Consider the following 27,318-nt stretch of genomic DNA (forward strand, 5'->3'; position numbering starts at 1 on the left):
TAATCATTTAGAATATTGGGCCGTGATCGTCTAGTTAATTAGAGGGGGGTAGGAGTGTTTCAAAGGGCATATCCTTACTTTTGAAATCTGTGGACACAATGGAATGAACGAAACTTTCATTGTATTCGTGACACTTATATTGGTATACAGTCAGACAAATATTTTACATATTGTCATTCTCTCATTCATTTCATTCAGAGAAGTTTCAGGTCTTTCAGGTAAAACGTGAATAATTGAATATTTATTAATAAGTCTTAGCTACTAAAAGTACTGTACTTACTTATCGATAATTGGTACATTAATGTACCATGTATGTTAATTTTTAAGTATTCACGCTTGAACATACCTAGTGATGTACCGTTATCGGATTTTTTTCCGAATTGGTCGGTCATAAATTATTGTTTAATAATACTAGTGGCTCAAGCGAACTCCACAACTGTAGATCTTATATTATAGTAGGTACCTACTCACTTGTTTAACATCCGGCCCACTATCGATTCAACTAGTGCTATCAGGTCAATTTTAGGAAGCATACACACTGGTTCACTGCTTGGTTGATTTACTAAGACACTTGAACCAGTAGGGCCAATTGTATCGTTTGAGAGTTCCTTTTGGGAAGTTCCTGGCAGTTTTGAGGTAACTAATATTTGAGTGTCTTGTTCAGTAGGTTCTAGTTTAGTCTTTGTATTAGGTTGGAGGTAATTTCTGTCTTCATCATCACTCAAAACTATACATTCTTCTTTTATAACAGTTTCAGAATCACTTACTTTTATTCTATCATCAGCAGTAATAGCTTTTAGTGAATCGCTATTAGTAACTACAATTGAATTTATTTCACTTGCAACTTGTTTTTGTACTTCAGATGGCCGCATTTTGGTTCTTATAGTATGATGTTGAATTTCTTTCTCATAATCTTGGGATAATTCATTATATTCTTTTTCAACACCTTCAGTCGCAATGTTCAACGAATAACCTGCAGAAATACTATCTCTTGCAGTGTCTTGATCAAATACAGGAACAGAATTAGTTTCATTTACCAGTTTGTTTAGTGTCTCACTAGATGAAGTAGTATTTTGTTGTTTTTCCGTATGTTGTATTGCATTTTCTGTATCAAACAGCTCTTTATCAGCTATATCTTCAGGACTTTCAATTTCTTTTTTTATAGTGACAGATTCATTGACTTTATTTACTTCCCTTGTAGTTTCTTTAGAAGCATCTGTTTCTTCACCACAATTCAAATTCATGTCATTGCTCCCATTACTATCGTCACAAAATGATGACATGGAATTTAAGTCGATAGAAACTCTAAATTTCTTCCTAGTTGCAGCAACTTCTTCCTCACTATTCTTTCTTTTACGAGCAGAAACCTTTGGATTTGTGATTTCCGTGTCAGAGATCGATAGAGATTCATATATAACATTTCCTTTATCATCCTCACCGTCGCTAGTGGACATATAAGATGGATTCTCATTTATGGTTACTGATGAGCTCCTTAAATCATCAATATTACTTACATTACTAAACTTGTCTTGAGTTTTTTTGACAAGTTTGACAAAGTCATACATCTCTTGCAATTTTTTGTCACAACTTCGGCAAACAGTTTGTGGTGTAGAATCTTTCCTGAAATCGACTTCTACGTTGATATCATTCATGGTAAGTATGATTTTGTTGGTTGTTACGTAAGGTTTGTCGTGGGTGAGCTGGTGGCAGTCGTTCCTGATCTCCCCACAAAAGCAGCACCAGTTAAAGACAATCTCGATCCCTTGCAGTATGATGGAGGTTGCGCAATCTTCACGAAGATTGCTCAACGGCTCACCATCTAGAAAAACGACATTTTTTTTGGATAATTTGTAAAATAACATTTTTAACACGCTTTTATTAGGTCGACCTGTATGTAACTAACTGTGTAATGGAATCTTGCAAGTTAAATTTGATCCACTTCCCGGTTTCCGATTGAGCTGAAATTTTGCATACACAGTAAGTCGGGTGACAATGCAATATTATGGTACCATCGAGCCGATCTGATGATGGAGACAGGAGGTGGCCGTAGGAACTCTGTGATGAAACAACGCAACCTAATTGTGTTAGGGGTTTTTAGAATTGTCTCGATGAGTATTAGTTGTCTGTCGTAAGAAAAGTACAGTCAGCGATAAAAACGGGTACCAAAAATGAAATTTTTACCAAAAACTTATTTAACCTGTAAAGCCAAGGATTTTCAGTGGTGCTAATTGATTTGCCAGATGGCAGCACTAGCATCTATCGTAAACCATAGAGTAACTTATATATACTGTGCCTTAAACTGTTTTTGACAAGGTTTCACAGATAATAAAATATGACTTTGATGCATCAAGGCGGTTTGTTTACAAAGGGCCTGCCGGGAAATGCGAAAATCGAAATTTAGTTATATCTGCCTCTTTATCGCTCGAATATGAAAGAGTAATAGAGAGGTTAGATAACGAAATTTCGAGTTTCTTGTTTCGCGGTATACCCTCAGATTGTGCTGGATTGTGGTAGTGGCGCCCCCTACGCAGAGTTTCACGTAGTATTCGTTAGGGGTCATCCATTAATTACATCACACGTTTAGGGGGAGGGAGCGGGTCAAGAAAATGTGACATTGTGACAAGGGGGAGGGCGGAGACACAAACTTTGTGACGTCACTTTAACGTCATCAGTAACCGAAAATTTATTTAAATTATTTTATTCGCTGTACATTTAAATAACAAGTTTTTAAAACGATAATCGTTTTTATTCGTTTAATTTTCTTTCCTAAGCAGTTTTGGGTTATAAAATTACTAATATTTATATCGTCAAAAATATTATGATAGAATATTAATAATAATTAGGTACTTACTTCATTCGATTTGGCGATTTCGTAGAAAAAATGTGACGTCACACTAGGGGGGAGGGGTTTGCCAAATGTGACCAAGTGTGACAAGGAGGGGGGAGGGGTCAAAAAACCTAGAAATTCGTGTCGTATTGCTTATATAGAAAATTATTTATGTTTTTATTTATTATCGTCGTCTAGAACCCATAACCCAAGCCGCATGGAGCTGGGACTAGGTCGATTTGAGTAAGGTTTTCCCATGTTTATCTATACCTGAGCTGTTTTCTGTTGTCAAATCGACGGAAGTGTGCTGTTGAGGCCTCGAGCTACTCTCTCTCGTTTCCGGTCCGCAGCCTTTCCCCTTCTTCCTTTTCCCCTTATCTTTCCGTGAACTCCTTTCCTTTAAAAGTATAAATATAATATAAATATAAATATTAATGGACATTTTTTTTTACACAAATTGACTAAGCCCCACAACAACAACAACAACATGGTGTTAAATGTGAACAAGTAAGTTAACATTTAACACCTGTTTTAATATCTCAACCAGGCGTGGCTCACTCCGCGATTTCGTCGCTTTGCTACAGGTAGCTAAAAGTACATCCGTTCCACACCAATTTTGGGGAAAGCCATAAGCCGCGCGTGGCGCTGTCGCCACCTAGCGGCCATATCTGTGCTGATCGTAACAGACGCGTTTTGTTAGAGAGTGAGTCTTCTGTACCTAGTACTATTATTTATTCTGTGTCTCAACCATTATAAAAGTTTAATTTTAGAAAATCAACTAATATTATAAATGCGAAAATAACTCTTGTCTGTCTGTTTTTTACCTATTCACGCTTATTCCGCTGAATCGATTTAAATGAAATTGGTATGAGACTATCACAGTTTGAGTCCTAGCGAAGGAAAAAGTATTTATCCCATTAAACATTTTCATGTAAAATCTATATGCCCTAACAACACCAACTCTATATAAGTCATTACTTTTCGATTATACTAGTTCTTGTAGTAACGAAACGGCCCAGCCACCAGCAACATATTTAGCAATACCTAAATAGCAATTTAATTTACTACGCCACTGGTAGGTACATATATGGAAATACTAACTCTATGCAGAGAAAGTCGCGGGCATTGATGTATATCTCAGGACTGGCCTTACGGGCAATAAGAATGGGACATGAATGGGGCCAATACAGCGGTGTGACACCGCTACAATGCGATTGGTTGATGAGTTCGCATCGCGCGCGCTATTTGTCGAAACTAGTTGCGTTAGACTGCACGTTTGGTTCGATTTCGTGAGTGACAGCGTTAAACTAGTACCATTTTAAATGCCCGTAAGGCCCGTCTTGGGATATATGTCAATGGTCGCGGGCAGAAACTAGTTTCCAGTAATCGTGGGTGTCAATTATTTTTGAGAATATTCCTGCAACTACAATTATTAATTTTCCCGGTAATAATGGGAATTCGGTGTTTAGGGCAACCTCAACTTTCACGCCAAGCAAAAAACTAAAATATTTAGTCAGGACAGTTCTAAAAATATACCAACATTTTTGCGAGTCTTCTGACGCAATTTTAGACGCTCCCGCATAGAAAACAATTTTTCCTTAAGAATTTTAACGGTTATTTGCGGTGTTGACTCTGTGTTATATTTCTCTAGCAACTGCTGATAGCCATTCGACTTCAATGTTTCATCACTGTAATTCGGGTCTTCACTATCCCACAGGTATGGGAACTCTTCAGCCAAATCCAGCAGTGGATTTTTCGCTATGGGTGGGCGACCAAACTGAAACAATAAAATATATATTGATTACTGAACAACTGAGATTTTTATTAAGAATAAATAAATAAAAATATAAAAAAAAGCGCTGGTGGCCTAGCGGTAAGAGCGTGCGACTTCCAATCCGGAGGTCGCGGGTTCGAACCCCGGCTCGTACCAATGAGTTTTTCGGAACTTATGTACGAAATATCATTTGATATTTACCAGTCGCTTTTCGGTGAAGGAAAACATCGTGAGGAAACCGGACTAATCCCAATACGGGCCTAGTTTACCCTCTGGGTTGGAAGGTCAGATGGCAGTCGCTTTCGTAAAAACTAGTGCCCACGCCAATTACTGGGATTAGTTGCCAAGCGGACCCCAGGCTCCCATGAGCCGTGGTAAAATGCCGGGACAACGCGAGGAAGATGAAGATGATGAAATAAATAAAAATCAACAGTATTATTAAATAAATGGGTGGATCAATTATTTCTTGTTGTTATTCTGTCCGGTCAGCCAAGAGACAATACAAAGCATAGTTTGTTAGAAGACATTGTACACCACCTTCTTCTGACACGCTTGGTAGACCCTCAATGGAAAGGGTTTATAAGTATCAAAAAAAAGCGTGTATGGTTAATTTAAATGCCTAAAAATAAGATTTTCTGACTTTTTAAAGAGTGACTCTCACTTTTTAGTTTTAATTGTGTCGATAGATGGCAGTAAATTTACTGTGACCACAAAATTTACTGTGACAGTAAAGCTTTGGATTCCTCCGAAAACGGTGCCGTCATATGACGGCCGTCATATAGCGGCCGCAAAAGACGGCCGTCTTTACGGTGGCGACATGTGGAAAGTACCACGGCGTCATAACACACCGTCATCCACCAAGGTCAAAGCGGCAAATTTGAAAAATGTAGGCGCGATGGGATAACGTCCCATAGAAAATTTGAATTTCGCGCCTTTTCCTACTGACAAGATTTGCTTGATCATCTATAATTTACTTGGAGGATGAAATATCATCAGAAGAGGAAAATAATCGTAGTACGGAATCATTTATTCAAATCTCGTGTCATTTATTCAAAATGGCGTCACCGCTATCTAATAAAACGTTCACGAAACTATCGACACCGTCATGACGGCCGTCATCTTACGTTACGTTGACAGTCAACGTAACGTAACGCCGTCTAGGAAACCGCGCCATCTTGTTTACATAGACAACGTTCTAGTGACGGCAGTCAACGCTATATAGCGGCCGTAATATGACGGCACCGTTTTCGGAGGAATCCAAAGCTTAACCCTCTATAATATCTATTCTCTTTGATGATACTAAATAAAAAACAATATCAACCTCACTGGGATTCGCCAATTGGGTCTTCATACGCCTGGTCAAATTGTAAAAATTCCTCTTGAGTCCTCTCATGGTCATTGTGACTGGCGATTCCTTGTTGTACTTATCTAAGAGCTGCTTATAGCTGAGCCTTCTTACACTTTCAACTCTGAAGTTCAAGTCTCTACAGTCCCAGAGACATGGGAACTCTCGGGCCATTTCCAGAAACCGGTCTTCTACCGGTTCCGCATTATTGGATTCACTCTAAAATAATAAAATCATTTATTTACAAACAAGATATATACAGTGTATTACTAAAAGAAATTAAAAACTAGCTTAAATCTAAAATAGGCCCTTGAGGCATTGTACCAAGGATGCTGGCGACATTTCCTCGCTGTATCGCAATGCTGATACGTTGTGCGAGGTAGCCGCCAGCTCTTCGGTCACCAGTTACGTCAACCAGACGCTTCGCGATTTCTGCGAACAACTTATGCGCGCTGGGACCCCATGGACCTAGAGTTTCAACTCCAAATGGTACAAAATGGTACTCTCTACCGAGGCTCTTATATTTGTTACGTTTTAAAATTTCGGCGCTTTCCGCCGCCCCGCCCGCTTTTACATTAGTCCGTTGAAATAATAAAATAAAAATAAAATAACCTATATTTGCCTGTATTGGGGATGGGGTGGAGGCTACCCAAGCTGCCCAGGACCGGAGTATGTGGAGGGAAAGATCCAAGCCCTACACGAACAGGGGGTAACAGGATGGAAAGAACAAGATATTGGTTGTTGAACAATTGAGATTTTTATTATAACAAAGTTTTGTACGGAGATCTAAAATCGTGTGTGCTTCACTTTTCCTTTAGTGTATGCGATTAATTTCAGTATATAATTTATATATACCTAGTAGTAAGTATTTAAGTACTTAAAAAAACAAATCAAAATATTTAATAAAACAATTTGATTTATTTCCTAAGTTGCATTTAATATTAAATTGAAGATAAATGTGACGTTCCACGGCAAAAGGTACCTTATGGCACTTGGCGCTTACGTCGCATAGCGCCGCAATAATAATAGCGCGCGGCGGCGGAGCGGCGTTAATAATAGCGCAAGCGCCAACGGCCATAAGATACCTTTATCCGTGGGACGTCACAAATATAGTTGCTCATTTCTTAAACGCTGTTTAAGAAATGAGCAACTACTGTTGCGACTGTTGTTTGTGTGTGTTTGGCAATCGTCAACTGTGCGTTTCTCCAGAAACTTCCTACCTTGCACAGCTATACCTACTATGGAATGAACTATCGCCCGCGGTATTCTGGAACCGGTACGACCTTCAAACCTTCAAGAAAAGAGCGTGCTCCCATCTCAAAAGCCACAACAAACTTGCAAAACTTTTGGTGTTGCAGGTGTCCAAGAGGTAGGGTAATTGCTTACCATCAGGCTATTTGACTGAACCTCACCAACCTCACCGGCATTCACCAAATGGTTCACACGCCTGAGTGTATTGTACATTGTCCTCTTCAGACGCTCCATGGTCATTGGTACTGATGACTCTCTGTTGTACTTTTCTAAGAGCTGCTTATAGCACTGCCTTCGTACACCCTCATTTTTGTAGTTCAAGTCTCGATGGTCCCACAGACATGGGAACTCTAGGAGCATTCTCATAAATCGGTCTGTTTTCGCGTTTTTGGATAAAATCTGAAATAATAGATACGTATATTGGTTGCTGAATCATTAAGATTTTTATTTTAAAAAAATGTGTGCCTGGGAACCTAAAATATCAAATAGTAGCATCACAGAATTTTGTGACAGTTCTAGTAGCACCCTTAAGGGTCTCCTCACACCTATCGATGCGACCGATAGAAAAAACCTTCATGTCTTCGCAATAAGAGCAACGTCTTATGTTGCTAGCTCGGCTCGGGTTGGTTTGGCTGATGCCTTACAACACAATGACGTCTTAATGTTCTTATTGCATAGATGTAAAGATTTTTCTGTCATCTATTGCGGATGCCACGTCCAATGGTGTGGGAAGACCCAATTAGTTCTACAGTTATAGTACAGTTCAGTTTATTTTTTCATAGTTCTGCTTATTTATGCGAGAAAAATAAGCCGTTATCAACTCCACAGCCTCAAAATGCCAGGAACTATCTCAATACGAACTATAATGGGCTATTACTTATTCTGTGCTTTTTGGAAATTCTCTGATACTTCCACGTCTGTTGCCGCATTTATTTATGAGGATGTATAATATTAGACGACAAGACTAAACATAAGTAAGTAAATTATCTGGGTTTGATATTATGTACATAGCATCTATAAATCTGACGTTATCTATGAAAAGGGACCTTATTGTCGATTACGCCATTATTAACGATGCTCCGATATTAATACAATGCCGCGCGACGCTGTGCGGCGTAAGCGCCATCGACAATAAGGTCTTTCATAGATAATGCCTCACATTATTTGTTGTGCAACTTGCAACTTACCAATTGTTTGATACTCGCGGTTCTTCGCGACATCTGTATTGGTACCCGTCGTCTTGGTTCTTTGGCTTCTGGCACAAAATTATGCCATGTGGTTATTAGCTGAAGCCCGGACACCCTCTGCTTCAGTGTTTCCATGTCCATTTGGTGACCTTCATTGTTGCACCTCTCTAAAAGCTGTCCAAGACAGCGCGCCTTAAACTCCTCATTTAAGAAATCAGGGTTCTTCGTGTCATATAGACACGGGAACTCTTTTACCAATACCTTCCACCGGTCAGAGTGCGCCATGGCGTTTTACTTTGACTCAAATTCCTCAGACTACAGATCCATATTTTACCAAATTTCTACAAGAACGTAACGCTGTAGAAATACTAGAAACTTGTGCACAGAACGTTAGAAAATTAACATAGACAATTAGATTCCACAGAATTTTCGATATGAAAAACAGCATAAACAAAATCAAAATAAAATAATATTAGGATAGGAATCAGAAAATCGGTGTAAGTCTGAAAGTCAGACCTGACAAAACAATAACAGCATGAGAGACATGACAGTATCAGCAATGTTGCCTACTTCAAAATATAGTTGGTCAATCCAATTTGTCAGTCAGTAAATAGCAGGAAAACTATACTCATCCTTTTCTTTTGGGTACAAGTACTAGTGTAAGACAAAGATAGTATGATTCTCTCTATCTATGCTTGAAATGAGACAGTCCTTTGACAAACTATAGTTAAAAATTTAATAACGAATGGAATCGTTGGTGTATGTGAACGCATTCAAACTTGAACGCACCTCTTAGAATTGTAGTGTTGCCAACTTCCACAGGTTGTAAAATCGTGAATTATACAGAAATTACGACCATCTTGCACCTACAAGCTTAAACAGATTATTAATTAAATTTATATTTGACACTTTCATTATAAGGGTCTTATTGAACCATTCAGTTACTCGTTTAATTACCGTTACTTATTTATTTCATATTGTATTTATAGATTCAAGTCATCACGAATTATGAGCACTTCGAATAATATATTTATAAAGTACACTTTTTTATATCACGGAAAAAGTATTCTGATAGGTTTCTGTTTATTTCCCAAAATAAGAAATTGTATAAAAAAAAATATTTATATCAATTTGTTAAAAACTCGAGGTAATTTTGACGTAAAAATTGGCAACCCTGTCCAGTTCTTTTTCTCCCCAAAGTTGTTGGAGACACGTGCGTCTTTAACGCCGAAATATCTAAAATAAGCCAAAATGAGTGAAGGAACCGCGACAATTCGCACCCGCAAGTTCATGACCAACAGGTAAAACTGTAAAACATTGAAATCTATCGGAAACAATGTGAAAAACGAGGTGAAAACTCGTTGCTTCGCCATGACAGGTTATGTCTGACAACGTTTGTGGTTTTGCAGGTTGTTGGCGCGGAAGCAGATGGTCTGCGATGTGCTGCACCCTGGCAAGCCTACGGTCAGCAAGACCGAGATCCGTGAGAAACTCGCAAAAATGTACAAGGTGACGCCCGATGTCGTGTTCGTGTTTGGTTTCAAAACGAACTTTGGCGGTGGCAAATCCACAGGCTTCGCGCTGATCTACGACACACTGGACTTGGCTAAGAAGTTCGAGCCCAAGCACAGGCTAGCGCGCCACGGCCTGTACGAGAAGAAGAGGCCCACTCGCAAGCAGCGCAAGGAACGTAAGAACAGGATGAAGAAGGTGCGTGGTACCAAGAAATCCAAGGTCGGTGCTGCCGCCAAGAAGTGATGTGACGGTTAGGCTGTAAGGTAAATAAAAATCCCAAAAAAATAGTGTTGTGTTTCCTTGTTGACCTGTCAGTAAAAGTTAACCTCAAAATGTAGACAAATTGCCTTAGTTCTTTAGAGCACTTTGTTAACTAAGTGGGTATCAAATCTTTCAGCATAAATGGATTATGTTCCTTTATTTTCAAAAGAAAATATATCTTTTTCTGTTTGCATAACAGACTGTGCCATTACCCATTACAGTTACAGCTATGAATGAATGAGTTCACATTTCATTTTCATTCTTTACAGAACAGTTGTTAGTATTTTTATTCAAAACTATACTTTGCTGACCATTCCTAGGGTGCTTGTATTTTTCCAGTACGGAGATTCATCTTGGCTACTCTATTGGACTTAAATTATTGATCTCCAACTAGAAAATAAATTTTATTTTTGCGCAAATTTGACAGAACACATTAGTACAGTCACCTGCAATAATATGTTATGAAGGCTGCAAAATGATGTGCCATTATCTTATTTGTAGAACCATTGTGTCACATTGAATCCACAATGCAACAACAATGTAGGACTATTCTGGTTGCAGTAAACAGAAAATGCAAGATTTATAAGCATTTCTAGTATAAAGGTGTAATCACATTGGGTTACGAACTATGTTGGTTGCCTGGCAACCCCACTCTTGGCATTCGGCAAATGGCCTAGTGTGATTGTGTCGTAAAATTTCAGTTATCAGCCCTGGCGGCCTAGCCAAGGTGACAATCGCTTGCGCTTCGCCTTCAAATAGCTTTGTACCACTCTTTCATATTAGTGCGATTGATTGTTGCGTTTCGTTCGCTACAAAGCGTTAGCAATTGGCATGTTGTCTACGGGGCCTCAGCTATTTGCAGGAAGGGTTGTGCAAAAAAAAAACTTGTGATACTTGCAAAAAGTGTATTGCTCAACAATTTACAACTAATAATCTTTATTGCACATAAGAATACAAACTGTATAAAAGGCGAACTTAATGCTATAAGGCATTCTCTACCAGCCAACCTTTAGGCAAAGCAGATAAACATGTGGTGCAAAAACATGTGGTATGATGCACCGTCTGGGCGGAACGGAATGACAGGTGGGAACGGGATGTTGCTCTACAAATGCATAGCGCTCTCTCGCTTGCACATGTCATTCCGTGCGTGTGCGGCCAGGCATGTAGTTAAGTTCAGTTATCTTCCTGTATTCGCATCACACACGGAATTTTCATTTGGTGTCCGTATGGAATGACAGGTGGGAAAGGGACGTCGCTCTACAAATGTATAGCGCTATCTCGCTTGCACATGTGCTTGTAGTTCAGTTATCTTCTTGTATTCGCATGTAGGTGGGCAGGATTCCGGAGCGCATCTTGGGCCGATTGTGCGCTTTCAACTCGTGCCGGAGGATCATTTTCCTGCAACATGTTAAATAGAGTCATTGTTGTTCTAAGAGGTGTGCAGAAAATGATACGTTTCTGCACTAGCCTCCGAAGGCCCAAGGTCCTACCTATACTATCTATTCAGTTCGATGTAATTTAAACCATGTTCAATTGGAACAGAGTCCAAAGGCGCTGTACGAATCGTCGATGATCCCAAACTCACAAGCGGTATTGAACCTTTAAGTCTGAGGAGAGACCTTGCCTCCTTATGTGTGTTCTACCGCTTGTACAATGGACTGTGCTCTGAAGAATTGTTTGACATGATGCCAACGGCCGCTTTCTATCACCGCACCGCTCGCCATCGGCAGGGTGCTCATCCACACACCCTAGAACCTAAATGGTCGCGTACTGTGCGGTTTAAGAGGAATTTCCTCCCGCGGACGCTCCGGCTGTGGAATGAGCTCCCTTCCGAGGTTTTCCCGAGGGTCTACAGTATGGGGTTCTTCAAAAAAGGAGTGTACAGGTTTTTAAAAAGGTCGGAAACGCGCATGTAACTCCTCTGGAGTTGCAGGCGTCCATAGGCTACGGTGACTGCTTACCATCAGGCGGCCCGTATGCTTGTTTGCCACCGATGTGGTATAAAAAAAAGAATCGCTTTTGCTTTGTTTCGTTCAATTTTCAAACAACGCAAAATCAACTCTATTTCCTACAATTTAGGTTCAAATTTCAGTGGCAAATTTTGGATGGCTGGACTGGGCTAGAGCATTTTACGTTCAAAGTAGGTTTTTTTGTTTTACGATAAGCAATCGAAATTTGCATTTTAATGGATTTGTTATACAATTTCCATTCTGATATTTAACTCCCCATAACATAAATAACGAAACTTTTCCCCTAAATTGTTATTTGAAATTACCCTCTAAATAAATTTATACTTATTCATGTTTTAAGAAAAAAAACACATGTATTTTACTTTCTTCGTATTCGAAATGAAAAGTAGAGTGTTTAACTCGGGTGAAAGGCATCATTTCAGCCTCGGACTATTGACTACCTCGGCAGGGTTATTATGCGGGTGAACACATCGACGACGTGCGAGCGGGATGTCGCTATAATACTCGCATAGCGTTGTCTCGCTCAAACATTACCGAGGGAGATTTATTTATTAGACTGCTCATTTCCATGGTAAAGCACCTTGTAGAAAAAGCTTTCGCGCATATATTGCAACTGTAGGGCTTCGCGTTGCTGTGCTGAGACGCCATGTGGTTCTGCAGGGCCTGAAACAACCAATAAACAAGGTAAGGTATAATACCACCGATGAACAGCTGCCAGACGCCTCTGTATCCACCCGCAAGTACAACAAAACACTCTGTGTATGGGAATACGTAGTGTTCTCTCTGCCACACTTAGGTACCTACGGCGGTGCAGCGCGTTTTATTTTACTACTTACTAGAAGCAGTTATGTTTTTGAATTTGGAACTCTTAAGGTTCCGTCACACAGGCGCGTTTTCCGGGCGGGGCGTGAGGCGTGAGTGTTTTATATGAGTTAAGGAACGCTTCCCACGTATCCCCGACCTCCAGCAACACACCGACGGCAAGACATTAAAGATTATCTTCAGCGTCGATAGAAGGAATGCAGACGCACCTAATGGGATAAACAAACGCACCCTTTGATACAAGTACAGGCGCATGTAATGCATCACCTATTTTATGGCGGTTGTCAATTAATGCCGGTCCCACGGGATCGACTCTTCATTATCTTAATGGCAGCGACAGCATAAACGCTCCAGAAACTTCTCATGGCCTACGTGACTCCAGACAACGCATCCCCACGGTTTCGGGATGAATATAAGCGGCCATCCCGACCAGCGGAAGACAGTTCTCATCGAGTTCTCATCGAGTTCTCATCGAGTCCTCATCTAGTTCGCATCCAGCGACCAAGCTACACGTGAGCTCCGAATCGCTCGGTGTACCGGTACACCCTCGCGCTTCTAAACTATATTGAATTAAACTCGTAATTGTAAAATCAAATAAAGTAAATACCTCCTCATCGGTGTTTTATAAGAAGACCTCCGTTCTCTCAAGACACTTAACTGGTGACAGCGACGGGCGAGTCTCCCAGCGAGCAGCGGCTACACATCGTCGGCGCGAACTGGAAGGTTTCAACCTGAAGAGATTCGACCACTGCCTTATGAAGACCACAGTACTCATCGCACTGGCGGCTACCCTGTGAGTTTTCCTACATTTTCCTTTCATTTTCCTAATTATTTTGTACGCATTTCCACCATTTTTTTTTTTCTTAAAAAAAAAAGAGACAGTTCTATTCTGTGATAGGATTTAATTAATTTAATATCAAAATGGCTCTGAATCATACTACGATCGAAAAATATTTGCCCAAATATGAAGGTGATAGACAAACTTTAGATTTCTTTTTAAATCAAGTTACTATGTTAGCTAGAGCAGCAGATGCTGACGCAAGGGCCCTGTTTCCAATTATATTAAAAAGCAAGTTACGCGGGGAAGCAATTAAAGCAATTGCTCACATGCCAAACAACACGGTAGAAGAAATTGTAAATTCCTTAAGGTCTAAATTTGGTGACACTAGAAGTATAGAACAAATTCTTTCTGAAATCACTCGCATTAAACGGTTCCCTAACGAAAGTGCTCTAGGATTTGCTGATAAAATAAAAGAACTTTTGTACGCAGCGAAAAATAAAGCGGATTCACCGCAAGCAACAGCCATTTTGGAGAACGTTTGCATCGACCAATTATGTAAACACTTGGATATCGCGACTGATCGATTAATCCGTTCCGCGCAACACACCACTTTTGATGACGCGTATAATCAATTAAAACACGAGTTAGAAGTCCACCCCGAGTACTTCCAGAGAAAACAAGAAAAATCATTTAAATCTAATCCAAGATTTAACTATAATAATAAAAACTATAATCAACATACTATACTAAAACCGAATTTCAATCAAAACCGCGTAAATCAACACCAATCTAACCAATTCGCACAAATATCTTATCCTAATCTGCAGTTAAATAACAACAACAATCAAATGCATTGGGCCAACCAACCGCGACCAACTCCGGAACAATGGCGACAAACATACCCGCCAGAACACCAACCTCAAAGATTAACTGACCATTTAGATAGTGATATTTCAATGAGAACCGCGACTAGTAGGCGACCTGTAAATCGTCCGCCAAGACCACGACCGGTAGAAGTTTTTAATACACAAATAAATACCAATGAACATAATGGTAATTACGAACATAATTATGACCCCAACACGTATGATGGCGATGATTTTTTTCAAGAAACAGGACCACAAAACGAATTGACGTAAAATTAAATTATTTAGATAAAGATCATCTCCCATATATCACTATAGATGAATGGGGAGGAAAAATCTTAATAGATTCTGGTAGTAATAGGTGCCTTATTGGATCATCAATATTGAAGTCTAATAGGAATTTTAATAATAAAGTTATCGATAAAGAGTTTACAATTACGACTGCTCATAGTAAAACAAAACATCGAGGAGCTATTAATTTAAAATTATACCCGTTAGGCGAAGACATAGAACATGAATTTTTGATCTATGACTTTGACCCCAAATATGCGGGAATGATAGGATGGGACCTGATTTTAAAGCTTAACGCAATAATTCATCCAAAAAAGTGTGAACTTATCATGCCAAACAAAATAATTCCAATTAGCATAGACTATCCGGAGAAAATCTCAAAAATCGATCCGCTCTCGGATAATCTAATTACATGTGTATCTAACAAACCGGACGGCGAATACTTTATCCCTGAAATCGGGACAAACACCGTCCTCATTAATTGTGCATTAGTGTCAGTGATAGATGGCAAATATAGATTAGGTGTCACAAACCTAAGTCCTAGGCCCCAAAAATTCAAAAATAATTTTGATAATTTCTTACAACCAATACCGAATGGATTAAAATCTGTATCGGAAGTATTAGACAATGTTAAAATAAACAAAACGGAAGCTAGTAAATTAACGATTCGAACGGATCACATGAATATGGAAGAAAAAGCTAAAATTACCAAGTTAGTACACGAATTTAAAGACGTGTTTCATACGGGTCAAGAGCCACTTACCTTTACCCATACAGTTAAACATAAATTACGTTTGACAGATGATACACCCATTTATGTGCGCAATTACAGGAAACCACCAAAACAACAAGAGGAAATAGACAAACAAGTTAACGAGTTACTTAAAAATGACATTATTCGTGAGTCTAATTCCCCTTGGAGTTGTCCTGTTCACATTGTACCTAAAAAACCTGACGCATCCGGTAAGGTTAAATGGCGCATGGTCATAGACTATAGGCAATTAAATGCAAAGACAATCGAAGATAAATATCCTCTGCCAAATATAGAGGAAATATTGGATAAATTAGGTAGAGCTCAGTACTTCACTACGCTAGACCTCGCGAGTGGGTACCATCAGATAGAAATGCACGAGGAAGATATCGAAAAAACTGCGTTTTCAACTAATCACGGACATTGGGAATTTTTACGCATGCCTTTTGGTTTAAAAAACGCTCCGGCTACATTTCAACGATTAATGGATTTAATATTACGCGACCTCTTATATAATACATGCCTCGTATATCTAGACGATATAATCATTTACTCAACTTCGTTGGACGAGCACATACAAAAATTACGAAAAGTATTTGAACGCTTGCGACAACATAATTTAAAAATACAACCAGATAAATCTGAGTTTCTTCAAAAACATGTAGAGTACTTAGGACACGAGTTAACACCTAACGGTCTAACACCTAACCAACGCAAAGTACAAGACATAGTTAATTTCCCAGTACCAAAAACAGAAAAAGAAATACGATCCTTTTTGGGATTGACAGGCTATTATAGGAGATTCATTAATAACTATGCTCAAATAACAAAACCATTGACTAAATGCTTAAAAAAACGCGCCAAGATTATAATAGATGATGAGTTTTTAAAGTCAGTACAGAAGCTAAAAGAATTAATTACCAACGAACCTATTTTAAAGTATCCAGATTTTGATCAACAATTTATTGTTACCACAGACGCTAGTGACATAGCGTTAGGAGCGGTTTTGTCTCAGAAAGAAGATAATGTCGAAAAACCAATCGCTTATGCATCTAGAACTTTATCTGATACAGAATCTAAATATTCTACAACTGAAAAAGAGCTACTTGCGATAGTTTGGGCTTGCAAACACTTTAGACCGTACTTATATGGTCGTAAGTTCATCATTTACACCGATCATAAACCTTTAACTTGGTTAATGTCTTTAAAAGACCCCAATTCTAGGTTAACTAGGTGGAGACTTCGACTAGCTGAATTCGACTTCGAAATAAAATACAAACAAGGCTCTATTAACTCGAACGCAGATGCTTTGTCACGGGTAAAAATTAATTTTAACGATAATGAATCAATATTAGCTCAGAACGGTAGCGACATGGATGAACAAATTAACTACAATGATAACCGCGAAGAAATCCAAACACAGCACTCACAAGATGACAACATACACCAGGGAATTCCTATTATGAATGATGTCATAAATAAAAAGCCACATCAAATTTATTTTAAACTACACAATAAATTAGATAATATAAACGTGCGAAAGGAAGACGGTAACGAAATCATAGAAGTTAGCCTGTATACATCTAAACGACCAGGAGAAGCACTCAGGAAACTTGCACGCGAGTATTTAAAACCAGGTATTCACTATTACGCTTTCTTTTACGTAGATGAATTATATCAAGAAATGGTAAAGATCCTCACTAAAGAACATAATCCTCAAATTCGTATAACTCGTTGTACTGAAATAGTGGAAACCGTAGTTGAAAAGGAAAAGCAAATCGATATCATAAAAAGTTATCACGAAGGAAAAACGAATCATCGCGGTATTACCGAAACTTTAATGCATATTAGTAGGAAATATTGGTGGAAAAATATTATGTCGGATATCCGCGAATATATTAATAACTGCTCTATTTGTAAGGCAGGCAAATACGAACGGCATCCAATGCGTCCACCAATGTTATTGCCACCAATAGCTTTGCGACCACTTAATCATATTTTTTGCGATGTTGTTGATATTGAAGGCAAGCTTTACTTATCTATAGTAGACGGATTCTCTCGTTTCGCAGTAGTTAAAAGATTAAAAGATAAAAATAGCTCAACAGTTATGTCAAAACTTCTTTCTTACTTTGCACACTATGGTGTCCCTGCAGAAATAACGACTGACGCAGGAAAAGAATTCGCACTACTTAAGGAATTAGTTAATTTATATCACATTAAGATTAATTTCACTACGCCTTATAATCCAGCATCACACGGAATCGTCGAAAGATTCCACTCAACGTTGAGAGAACATTGTCGATTGCTTAGTGAACAATATAAAAATAAACTACCGCACGATGACAAAATGAAACTCGCATTAATAGCATACAACAGCTCGATACAATCAGACACAAAATTAACTCCACATGAAATCTTATTTGGACATATTGAAACGGAACCTTTGTTTAACTTTCTCCATAATTCACAGTTGTTAAATACTCTATTGGAAAAACATAGAGAACATTTAAAAACGGTTTACGATTATATATACAAAATAAAACGGGATGCTCAAATAAAAAGAACAGACGAATATAATAAGAATACCGAATTACCAGCCCCAATAGTCGAAACTCACGAAAAACTCCCAACCACTAATAAACAAGCTAACGTATTTTGTACTCGCCGAAAAACCTACATTCGCGACACAAAAGCCCCAAAAATATATTTGGATAGTCGAGGTAAACGACGAGCAGCAAATAAATTGAGGCCTGTTGTTGTTACAGGTTCCTCCAAGTCCAGGGTAGTCAACCCTACCAAATCAAGAAGTTAGAAAATCCCAATGGCATATACCTCGAAAAAATAGGACCAATTGCAGAAATAGAAGGCTACAGATATCTAACCAAAAGATGTAATCTAACCGAAATCCTTAACATCCTTAACAAATTAATGTCTAATAGAGTTCAAACTGATAATTACCACATTAACAGTCTTTATACCCATTTATTAGGAAGATTAAAAGGATTAATGAACCAAAACGTTGGTCGATCCAAACGCGGCCTTATTGATGGTCTTGGAACAATTGTTAAATTTATAGCTGGAAACCCTGATGCGAATGATTTAAAAGAAATTAATAACAATATTCAAACCCTTACAAATAACCAAGAAACATTACTTAACAACTTAAACGAAACTATTAACAAAGTTGACTTAAGGCTTAAAAGCATTACAAAACGTTTAAACACTATGTACGAAGTAAGTTTTACTAATAAGGCAAATATTGATATTTTAACTACTTTTATATTAATGGAAGATATAATTAATATCTTAGAGTTAGGCATAACATTAGCTAAGCCAGGAATACCTTGTAAAGACATTTTTGAGGAGGCAAACAATGTAGAAGTCGATCGTATTATGGTTTACACTGTTAGTAATGTCATACACTTTGTTGCAAAAATAGCGGAAATTAAAGCTAAAAGTGGTAATGCATACAACCTCATCCCTTTCCCGACTCATGATGGTCTAATCCTCGAAATCCAAAAACCTTCAATCCTCATTAAAAACTCATGGTACGCCTACCCAAGTGCTGAACAATGCAAAGCTAAGAAAACCATGATGGTCTGCAAACACGTTTGGTGGAAGGACTCCAATAAAACACCTGACTGCATCCATCAAGCTCTGCTTCTCAAAAACAACCACACGTGCCTTACGACGAAACTAGAAGAAGAGGAAGCTATCACAACAATAAATGACGGCAATTTCCTGTTATACTCAAGAGGACCACAACGAGTAACCATCAATTGCAATGAAACGTTTTACGAAGTCATCCAAGGGCCATATAAACTACACCTTAATCCCGGCTGTGAACTACAGATGGCGAACCTATATACTAAAGTGATCTCGAAAACCAACAATCTATTCAAAGAAGAAGTCCAGCAGATACAGATGCACTTAGAACAAAAAACAGATAAGATCCAATATACGGATGAAGATTTACAAATACACCTGAAGGCATTAGAATCAACAATCAAATCAAACATACATCAACATTTGGATACCCAGCGTGTGGAGCATAATCATATTTATGTGCCTCATCGGGTGCGCCATATACCTCAAGTGCACCCAACGCCGTAGCAGCATCGAGAACACGGGCGTAACAAGCTACACCCTTAGTTCTCTCTTAAGGGGGGAGGAGTTAAGGAACGCTTCCCACGTATCCCCGACCTCCAGCAACACACCGACGGCAAGACATTAAAGATTATCTTCAGCGTCGATAGAAGGAATGCAGACGCACCTAATGGGATAAACAAACGCACCCTTTGATACAAGTACAGGCGCATGTAATGCATCACCTATTTTATGGCGGTTGTCAATTAATGCCGGTCCCACGGGATCGACTCTTCATTATCTTAATGGCAGCGACAGCATAAACGCTCCAGAAACTTCTCATGGCCTACGTGACTCCAGACAACGCATCCCCACGGTTTCGGGATGAATATAAGCGGCCATCCCGACCAGCGGAAGACAGTTCTCATCGAGTTCTCATCGAGTTCTCATCGAGTTCTCATCGAGTCCTCATCTAGTTCGCATCCAGCGACCAGGCTACACGTGAGCTCCGAATCGCTCGGTGTACCGGTACACCCTCGCGCTTCTAAACTATATTGAATTAAACTCGTAATTGTAAAATCAAATAAAGTAAATACCTCCTCATCGGTGTTTTATAAGAAGACCTCCGTTCTCTCAAGACACTTAACTTATGTAAAAGCGGCGCGCCCCGCTTGGAAAACGCGCCTGTGTGACGGAACCTTTAGGTACTGTATAAGTGTCAAACACAAAAGTCGTCACGCTGACGCCACGTCACCGAAGTGTCAAAACTGAAATTATGCATATGCACGTAGGTCTACGTCGCTCCGTGGTCTGTGACCGATTAATCGGTCTTCGGCGTCGAACCTACGGTGCGGATATATCGGTCGTCGGCGTCCAAAAGGTTAAGAACTATGGCATATATTTTAGAGTGAGTCGTATGTCCCCATATTTGTACAGTCCTCGTGTGAACATAGTATAGTTTGTAGCTTTCTAATAGACCCCGAAGGCTAATCCTAATATTGTCTATTGTTCAGTAAAACCGCACGTGCTACTTACCTGCAAAAAAGGGTCCTAATTATTCTATTTGGCACCTGAGCGCGGGCTAGTCCAACGCTCAAAAAAAAAGCGGCCAAGTGCGAGTCGGACTCGCCCATGAAGGGTTCCGTATTTCGGCGATTTATGACGTATTAAAAAAAAACTACTTACTAGATCTCGTTCAAACCAATTTTCGGTGGAAGTTTACATGGTAATGTACATCATATATTTTTTTTAGTTATATCATTCTCTTATTTTAGAAGTTACAGGGGTGGGACACACATTTTACCACTTTGGAAGTGTCTCTCGCGCAAACTATTCAGTTTAGAAAAAAATTATATTAGAAACCTCAATATCATTTTTGCAGACCTATCCATAGATACCCCACACGTATGGGTTTGATGAAAAAAAAATTTTTGAGTTACAGTTCGAAGTATGGGGAACCCCAAAAATTTATTGTTTTTTTTCTATTTTTGTGTGAAAATCTTAATGCGGTTCACAGAATACATCTACTTACCAAGTTTCAACAGTATAGTTCTTATAGTTTCGGAGAAAAGTGGCTGTGACATACGGACGGACAGACAGACGGACAGACAGACAGACATGACGAATCTATAAGGGTTCCGTTTTTTGCCATTTGGCTACGGAACCCTAAAAACCAGTGTAGGTGCGCTCTCCGATAACGCGCCGTTGTTACGCATCTCGATGACACATTTTAGACTGGTTCTGTAGCGTTCGACTCGCCGGCACTCAGTAACCGAAGTACCGATTTTTTATGCAGGTGGTTGTGGCACGTGGCACAAGCGGTTTTACTTGTTCTATTTTTTTCTATTTTTTTTTTTTATTCTGGTTTTTACTTGTATATTAATTTTCTGTTTTCCTTGTTATATAAATAATAATGTTTGTGTTTTTATTATCAATGTAAATTTATTTGTGTGTCGTTGGCGTACGTGTCGCCGTCAACTTTTTTAGATTAAGTCAGGTCCCCACAGAAAACCAGCGCCACGGTTTGCCGCGGCATTATGCCGAGTGGGGATCCTATTTTAGCGTCCAAATGTCCTTTATGTCTGCACGCTTTTATTTTTTTCTTTGTATTCATGTTGTGGCGTTAAAATAAATGTATTTCTTTCTTTCTTTCTTCATTCTAACAATAGACAATAGGATTAGCCTTCGGGGTCTATTAGAAAGCTGCAAGTTGAACAAACACATGTTCCGAATAGGGAAAAAACAAGATGCGACATGCAGGTTCTGTCAGGAGTCAGAGGAGACTGCTATGCACATTCTCTGTTCCTGCGGACCACTAATGTCCAAAAGAAGTACCTACCTAGGGCGACACATACTGGAACCCTATGAGGTACAGAGCATTACGGCCCAAAGAATCTGGAGCTTCCTGGATTCAACGGGCATCAGTAGTGAACTTTAAAGGGCTGTCACAATAGATCATAGCTTGGTCGAAGCGACACTCAAAGGCCCACAAAACCCCAATAATAATATTAGAAAGCTACAAACTTTACCGCTTTGAACTTGAAGCCCCGGGCGCAGAGCGGGCAGTGGAAGCCGGGCGGCAGATGCGTGCGGCGGTGCGAGGCGAGGTTGGAGGCGGAGGCGAACGCGGCGCCGCACGCGCAGCGCGCCGGCCGCGCGCCCGAGTGCGCGCGCGCGTGCACCGCCAGCGCGTGCCGGCTGCGCGCGCGGTACGGGCACGACGCGCACGAGTGCGGGAGAGCAAGACTGTGGGTCAACCTGAAATTCATGTACCTACTGGTTCAAATATAAATAGGCTATTTGACTGTAAGTATATATAGTACGGCCCTTCTGAGGTGAACTTTTCGCTTCAAACCTTAATCTTTCAAACAAAGGCCATTGTCTCTATTATCGCAAAACCGCTAGCTCCAGACTTAGCACGTGCCAGTACAGCATTCATATTGAAAAACAACCGGTATCGTCATAGTATTAAGGTTCAAATTTAATGTCACTGATATTCTAGATATTACGTTTTGGTAGTGTAGGACGATAGACCGCCCCGAAGCGATACGGCACTCATATTATTTTGATACTTAGTGTGGTGTTAAAAATGAAACGTGGTTATTTATTATATTGTTTTACTTAAATTATTAGCTTGCGGTGGTAAATGTAATAATTTACAAAGATGCAGCTGCAAGCATTGTTATTTTTTCCTATCTTTAAAATACTGTGAAATTAGCACCTCTGATGTGATGCCGACGCATAGTGACAATAAAAACACTGATAAGGATTTGCGACCTGACCACTATTGTTTTGCATACCTAAATACAATAGGTTTATGAGAAGAGCGGTGTGCAAGATCCGTGTGCATGAGAAGTGGGGCACATTATTTTATCATTTAGCGACCCTAAATCAGCCAGCCTATTATGGATAGCTTTATCCATCTTTATCCACGTGATAAAAAAACTGTCACTGTTTAACACCGTGGGAAAGAAAGTGACGGACACCGTTTTATCACGCTGTCACGTAGACAAGAACGACCATCATATCCGTACAGGCTTTAGTCGGTTTCTAATATCGTAACCGTGTGCTTCGTGTTATTTATATAAGTACTCTGCCCGATATTGTTAAAAACTTGACGACCTGCTTACGTGACCCTGGATTATGATTGCATACTGTTTGGATTTTTGTGTGACAGAATATCTGAAAGTTTCGAATCTTTGCAAGCCCTAGCCGTATCGCTTCGGGGCGGTCTATCGTCCTACACTACCAAAACGTAATATCTAGAATATCAGTGACATTAAATTTGAACCTTAATACTATGACGATACCGGTTGTTTTTCAATATGAATGTTGTACTGGCACGTGCTAAGTCTGGAGCTAGCGGTTTTGCGATAATAGAGACAATGGCCTTTGTTTGAAAGATTAAGGTTTGAAGCGAAAAGTTCACCTCAGAAGGGCCGTACTATAATAGTATTTTATGCAACCGTTGTTTAAGAGGGGTCAAAAAAGGCGAGTGGCGTGAGTAACGATTTGAGGCGAAGCCGAAAATTGTTAATAAAGACGCCACGAGTATTTTTTGACTCAGTTAAACAACGTTGCATACAATACTTTTTCTACGACCGAGCACTTACTTTGAAATAAATTTGTAAATTTAACAAATATTTTTAATTCAAGAAGTAGCAATAATGGAGGGTACGGGCGGGAAAACAATGAATAAATGAAAAAAAAAGTCTATGGTTCACTTATACCGGATCAACCAAATCTTGTCAGTAGTAAAAGGCGACAAATTTGAAAAATCGTGGGTTAGCAACAACTGTGTTCGAATAATTCCAAAATCACGTGTCATCTGTGTGTTATCTGTGGAATGTGGATCGTGAATGACAGCCATCATCTTATTGTTTACATTCTGAATCGTTTCTATTTCAAGAGAAATTTCTGCTGTCACCATTAAATACCAAGATTATGCATGACCTCAAGCAAAGCTAAGGTGCCTACAATGTACAATCATGCTGGTTGACGGTAAACATTACTAAAATTTGAGGTTATGATAATTCACTGGAACTGACGTATGAAGGGCGGAAAAATAAACACGTTTTGGTTCGATGTACATTGCTGCTTTTCTTAGCGCAATTCTGCTCTTTAAGTGTTACATGGTGTTACCCTACTTTAATTTGCAGTACATTGCTACTGACAAGATTTGCTTGACGCACGCACGCATATTTGTCAGAGATGACATTTAAAATAAGTTTGGCGACACTGTATTTCATTCAATATTTTTTAAGTGGTCATTACACGAAGTATCGTAAAATCGCTAAAAAGATACTGCGTGTATGCACAAATTCTTTTTTGGAGCATAGACTAAAGACTTTTGTCTTGACAACTCTAAGGTAGTGTTTTAAAGGTGTGTGTACGACCTTTTAAATGACAAATAAAAGTACTGGAGTAGAAAAAATACTATTGTCATTTCATAAGAGAGCAAAATATAACAATGTTTATATTACCTGTGTCTTTTGAGCCGTGACATCGATTTCATTTCCAAGCCGCACGTCTCGCACACATAGCCATTAGCCTGTTTTCTGCAGGACGGCAGCTTCTCATGTTCGGTGAACTCCTCCTGCAAGTGACATTAACATTAAAATAGATAACGTCATCTAATCACTAACCATAACATAAGCCATCTCAGGGCCGTAGCGAGAGTTGAATTTAAGATACTCTGTGGCGATCTTGGCCCACAGCTCACTCGGCATTCGGCAGACATGACCAGCCCAGTCCCAGCTTGGCCGCTTTCCGAGAATTGAAATTGAAAAATAATATTTAATTTACCTATTATTAATTACCTGCGTATTAAAGGACGTACGACACTTTCCACAGATCCACTCCCGCGCAACATCCGCGTCGCTCGCCTTAAAGTAGCCACCATGCTGCTCCGGCCCATCGCTCCAGTCTGACGCCGCATCATCAGCCACTGTAGATAATATTTATATGTACATAATTAGCCGGGTCCACACAAAGCGAGCATACGTGCGAGGCAATTTCCTCGCACACAAAACGGCCAGTGTGCCTCGGCCGAGGCGGCGCGAGGCATGTCTACACCAGCCGTTTTGTGCGCCAGGAACTTGCCTTGCGCGTATGCTCGCTCTGTGTGGACCCGGCTATTTATACAGATCAAACTGTACTACATTCCAGACAGGGTTAGACAGAAAGGAAAATGGTTCTTTACACTAAGTGCAACTTTTAGAATGTCATTCAATAGGCGGGTCCACGCAGAACGCGCCGCCTCGCGAGGAACTGCCACGCGAAGCAGCGATTTCGCTGGAGACGTGCCTCGCCCGAGGCATTACGGCCGCAAGTGCGTTTTGCCCGAGGCACGACTACACTGAACGAGCTGTTTCGCGCGGCAATTGTATTCGCGACGCGGCTCGTTCTGTGTGGAGGTCTATTTTTTTTCTTATTTTTGGGACACCTTTGTCCACAAGTAGACATGTTCCTAACATGAAAAATACTATATTAACCCATCTCTAATTCCTGTTGCAATCGCCATTGTGTGGTCTCCGCTGTCTGCTTGAGTCGCGATGCCTGCCGCACTGTGTGCTCACAGTCACTGCAAATGTGCTGTGGCTTGCCGTCGTCTTCTGTAATCTATGAATATAGCAGAAATATAACAAAGGTTACAAATTAAATGATAAAATGAAAGTATATAAGTAGAAACAGAAATATTCATAGAAGAATAAGACGGAAGATGTGCCTTCAGGTTGCACAGAACCATGACGGGTGGCGTAAAATGAAGGAGGCCTACACCGGACACCCGAAGGGTAGAAAAGGGCTAAAGAGAGAGAGAAATATTCATCACTAGTCTTTTTATCTGGATCGCTAAAGAGCATTTGACCTTTGCAGACCAAGTCTAACAAAATAAACTAACCTCTATTCCTAAGATGTATCTAATGTTGAGAGCAAGATCAAAGTCCTGGTCTTCTCCGAACATATTCCTTCCACCAGACCTTAGGCACAGTCTGCATGTTCTACTAGATGACTGATTCTCTAGAATTTCTTTCAATGAACTGAAAAATAAATATATATTTTCATTAATGTAATATTTCAATTATTTATTAACTTCGAATCTGAGAGATCCATATAGTGTTAATAGTACAACAAATCTTAGACCAAAAATTTGTATTTATTTGAAACAAATTTACAAAACGAGCCAAACCGGGGTTTGTTTTATTTATACTTGAATGTCTACAACTAGTGTATTTTATTCATAGAATGTACAGTCAACAGCAGAAGTTGCTAAGCGGGGTTCAAAATTACCTTGACACGCTCTTATTCTCTTAAGGTGACAGTCCATTTCCAACCGCAGCTGCACTACTGTCAATTTTACTATGGAAATTGACAGTAACAGCGGCGCGTTCAGTACCAGTAGTGCAGCTGCGGTCAGAAATGGAATGTTACCTTTAACAATATAGTCGCGTCAAGATGATTTTGAACACATGTTCCGCTTAGCAACTATTGCTGCTGACTGTAAGAGATTTTGCTTACCTCAGAACTTTTTGCTTCTTTTGCTTTATATTCGCTTGCTGTAGTTTAATTCTGTCAAATTCTGCCTTGTTTAGTTTCATGGCTAATAGTTTTTGCATTAAAATGATGCTGGTCATAGCGAAAATGCGATAAAAGTAGATATTACTCTTAATCCCTTAGTAATAACATGTTTGAGGGACGCGTATGACTATCCAAAGATTACGATTTCTCAGAAACTCTAGGAGCAAGAAAGCTACGTTAAAATATTACTTAAACAATATAATTTCCTAAAATAGCAAACTAAATGGGCCCAAATGAACCAAAACAAACGCTAACAATTACATGTCAGTGTCATATGTCAAGCTGACGGTGACAGTGGGTAAAACCATTCGAGCTTTAGACATACCTGCTGATTGGTATAAATTTTCGGCGTATTCACACGATATTAGTTCTACTGGTGAAGATGCCAATGGTTATATAGATGGTCAAGCAAATCTTGTCAACAAAAAAAAAGCGCGAAATTCAAATTTTCTATGGGACGATATCCCTTCGCGCCTACATTTTTCAAATTTGCTGCCTTTTTCTACTGACAAGA

The 27,318-nt window shown here is 39.5% G+C and overlaps 2 protein-coding genes across 2 annotated transcripts; one reads left to right on the forward strand and one right to left on the reverse strand.

The window, feature by feature from the left end:
• The first annotated feature begins 9,537 nt into the window (after window positions 1–9,537).
• Window positions 9,538–10,186, forward strand: LOC134651230 (small ribosomal subunit protein eS24). The gene is made up of 2 exons (XM_063506294.1): window positions 9,538–9,685; window positions 9,794–10,186. The coding sequence occupies exons 1-2, from the start codon at window positions 9,636–9,638 to the stop codon at window positions 10,140–10,142; spliced, it is 399 nt and encodes a 132-aa protein (XP_063362364.1). The 5' UTR covers window positions 9,538–9,635; the 3' UTR covers window positions 10,143–10,186.
• Window positions 10,187–11,454: 1,268 nt separating this feature from the next.
• Window positions 11,455–26,981, reverse strand: LOC134651269 (zinc finger protein ZFP2-like). The gene is made up of 8 exons (XM_063506337.1): window positions 26,745–26,981; window positions 26,128–26,266; window positions 25,721–25,847; window positions 25,046–25,173; window positions 24,710–24,822; window positions 22,256–22,484; window positions 12,711–12,793; window positions 11,455–11,558 (listed from the first exon to the last, which is right to left on the reverse strand). Exons 1-8 carry the CDS (start codon window positions 26,858–26,860, stop codon window positions 11,462–11,464), a joined length of 1,032 nt encoding a protein of 343 aa, XP_063362407.1. The 5' UTR covers window positions 26,861–26,981; the 3' UTR covers window positions 11,455–11,461.
• Between the last annotated feature and the right edge of the window lie 337 nt (window positions 26,982–27,318).

This window comes from Cydia amplana, chromosome 9 (assembly GCF_948474715.1).
Source record: "Cydia amplana chromosome 9, ilCydAmpl1.1, whole genome shotgun sequence".
In the NCBI taxonomy this organism is placed as follows: domain Eukaryota; kingdom Metazoa; phylum Arthropoda; class Insecta; order Lepidoptera; family Tortricidae; genus Cydia; species Cydia amplana.